General features: G+C 52.8%; 1 protein-coding gene across 1 annotated transcript; it reads left to right on the top strand.

Annotated features, from left to right (window-relative positions):
- Positions 1–1,192: 1,192 nt before the first annotated feature.
- On the top strand, positions 1,193–1,874 carry PtA15_15A18 (uncharacterized protein; the record flags this gene model as incomplete). The annotated part of the gene is made up of 3 exons (XM_053163370.1): positions 1,193–1,468; positions 1,535–1,589; positions 1,726–1,874. The coding sequence occupies 3 exons, from the start codon at positions 1,193–1,195 to the stop codon at positions 1,872–1,874; spliced, it is 480 nt and encodes a 159-aa protein (XP_053027184.1).
- Positions 1,875–2,155: the final 281 nt, after the last annotated feature.

The raw sequence follows: 2,155 nt of genomic DNA, 5'->3' as shown, positions 1-2,155 counted from the left end.
TTTTGGATACAGAAATTATAAGTTCCCCACTCTCATCAATCCTCCATCTCTCTTACCCTCAGTAGTCAGTAGTTAAAGCTCATAGTACTAGCTCCTAAGATCAAGCAGAAATCAGCCACACCTTTTCTTCTCTTTTCTTAGTGTTACTCTCATCCCCTCAGCATTAGTCAGGAAGGCAGCCTCATCAGCACCCTTGCATAGCTTACATTAGTACTAGTGTTGCTATCCATTTACCTTCCAAGCTCTATTCTCCCCTTTGAGTAGTTCCACAGCGGCAAGAATACTTCTGACTAGCAGTCAACCAAATGGGCCACCACACCGCCCCCTAACCAATTCAGACCATGCCTATCTGCCAACATCCTCGCCACAGGCAACAAACTCTACCTGACCCACGCCATCAACACCACCTTCATGTATGTACATACCGCAAACCAATGCCACACAAAGCAAACTCAATGTAAATACCGTCCAGAGTTGCTTGTCCATTGATACCACCAGCTCGGGCAGCTTGCAACATTTGTGGAAGAAGCTCTTCCGCATCGGCTCGAGATCCACCAACAACAACGTCCGCAGCAACAACAGGGATGAAGACCACTCCATTGCCGCCAACAAGACGCCCCAGCCAACTGAGCACCACAACCATAGTCCACTCCCCTTGCCCTCCTCCAAGTACAGCCCCAACCTGCCAGCGATCAACAATGATCCGCATCCCGACGCGCTGCGTGGCGCCCAGGGAAGAGGCCCAAACCTGGGCCACCGGCTGTTGATCTATGTACTCGCTCCCATCATGCGACAAAACAACGATGGAGGACCTGAAGCAGAAGGAGGGCTATGCCTCTTCCCCGCTGCTCTTCAACACCCCAAGCTGGTCCCAGCTGCCTTCGCCGGTGGCCAAGCACCAATTGAGAGCTCCACTGAGCCCCACAAACTGACCTTTGACTCCGCCCAACAGCAAGAGCAACAACAAAAACAACAGCAGATGTGATGGGGGCCGAGAGGGATGCCGCTGCACAGCGCGATCCAAGGCAAGTCTGGCCAAGATTGGGTCCTTGACGGTGGCCAGGTGGCCAAGGGCCAGAGCGCGCAGGACTATCTGCAGGCAGGGATCCTGGCGCACGAGCAGAGCGACCTGGAGCGCTCGGCGGGGTGATTCAATAGTGCGACCCGGGAGGGTGGCGGGTGTGGGACTGGCATGCTCAAGTGGGGCCTCTCCCTCCGGCACGGCTGGGACTGCCAGGTCCACGAGGCCTGCGCCTTCAAGTGGCTCCAGAAGGCCGCTGAGTCCGTCATTGAAGACCTCAACCAGTCCCGCCATCTTAACAACAACAACAACCCCTCCGGGATCCCCGCCTCCCCCTTGATAAACAGAAAGACGACATCGCCAATTCCAAGCTCGTCCTTGCTATCTACAAGCTCGGCCAATGCTTCCTGCGCGGCTGAGGGAACAAGAAGGATAAACAGCTCGTCTGTCTCTCCTTCCCCCCTTCTTTCCTTGAGTCTTGCCGTTTTGACCCCTCAGACGTTTTTTTTTTAGGTGATCAATTACTTTGAGTTGGCGGCGAAGCTGGGCGACCCGGATGCCCAACAAGGTACGTTGGCTTGCAAGCAAGGCCTTGGTGCTGCTCCAGCCCCGGCGTCCAGAGCAGAGCCACACACACAACCAGCTGACACCCAATTTGTGTCTGTTTTCTTTGTTTGTGTGTGGGATGGGGGGAGGGGGGGCAGAGCTGGGGCTCTGCAACGCCAACGGCAAGGGCACCAAGAAGGATCTCAAGCTGGCAGCCAAGTATTACCCAATGGCGGCCAACCAGGGTGTGGAGATGATGGGCTCGCAGTGGGTCTGGAAAGACAAGGTCTGTCCCTATTCAACCTGAGATTTTATTGCTATAAATCAAAAGACCAGACTAAAAAAGAAACAGGATGTGAGACAAGGTCAAGTAGTAAGAACAGCGGAGAAAAGTGAAGTAGAAAAGAAACAAACCCTTGAAGATACTAATAGTATGGATATAGAAAAGGACAACACAGATATAATGGGGCAAGTAGCTAAGCTTCAGACTGAAAGAAAGGGATTGATTAGTTTGGTCGGAGAAGGGAGATAAGGAAAGAGTGAGTAACAAACCCTAATAGAATAGGCAGAAGAGAAATAGGAGGGATG

This window comes from Puccinia triticina, chromosome 15A (genome assembly GCF_026914185.1).
Source record: "Puccinia triticina chromosome 15A, complete sequence".
Taxonomy (NCBI): Eukaryota; Fungi; Basidiomycota; class Pucciniomycetes; order Pucciniales; family Pucciniaceae; genus Puccinia; species Puccinia triticina.
This window is presented reverse-complemented; position numbering and strand designations above follow the sequence as displayed.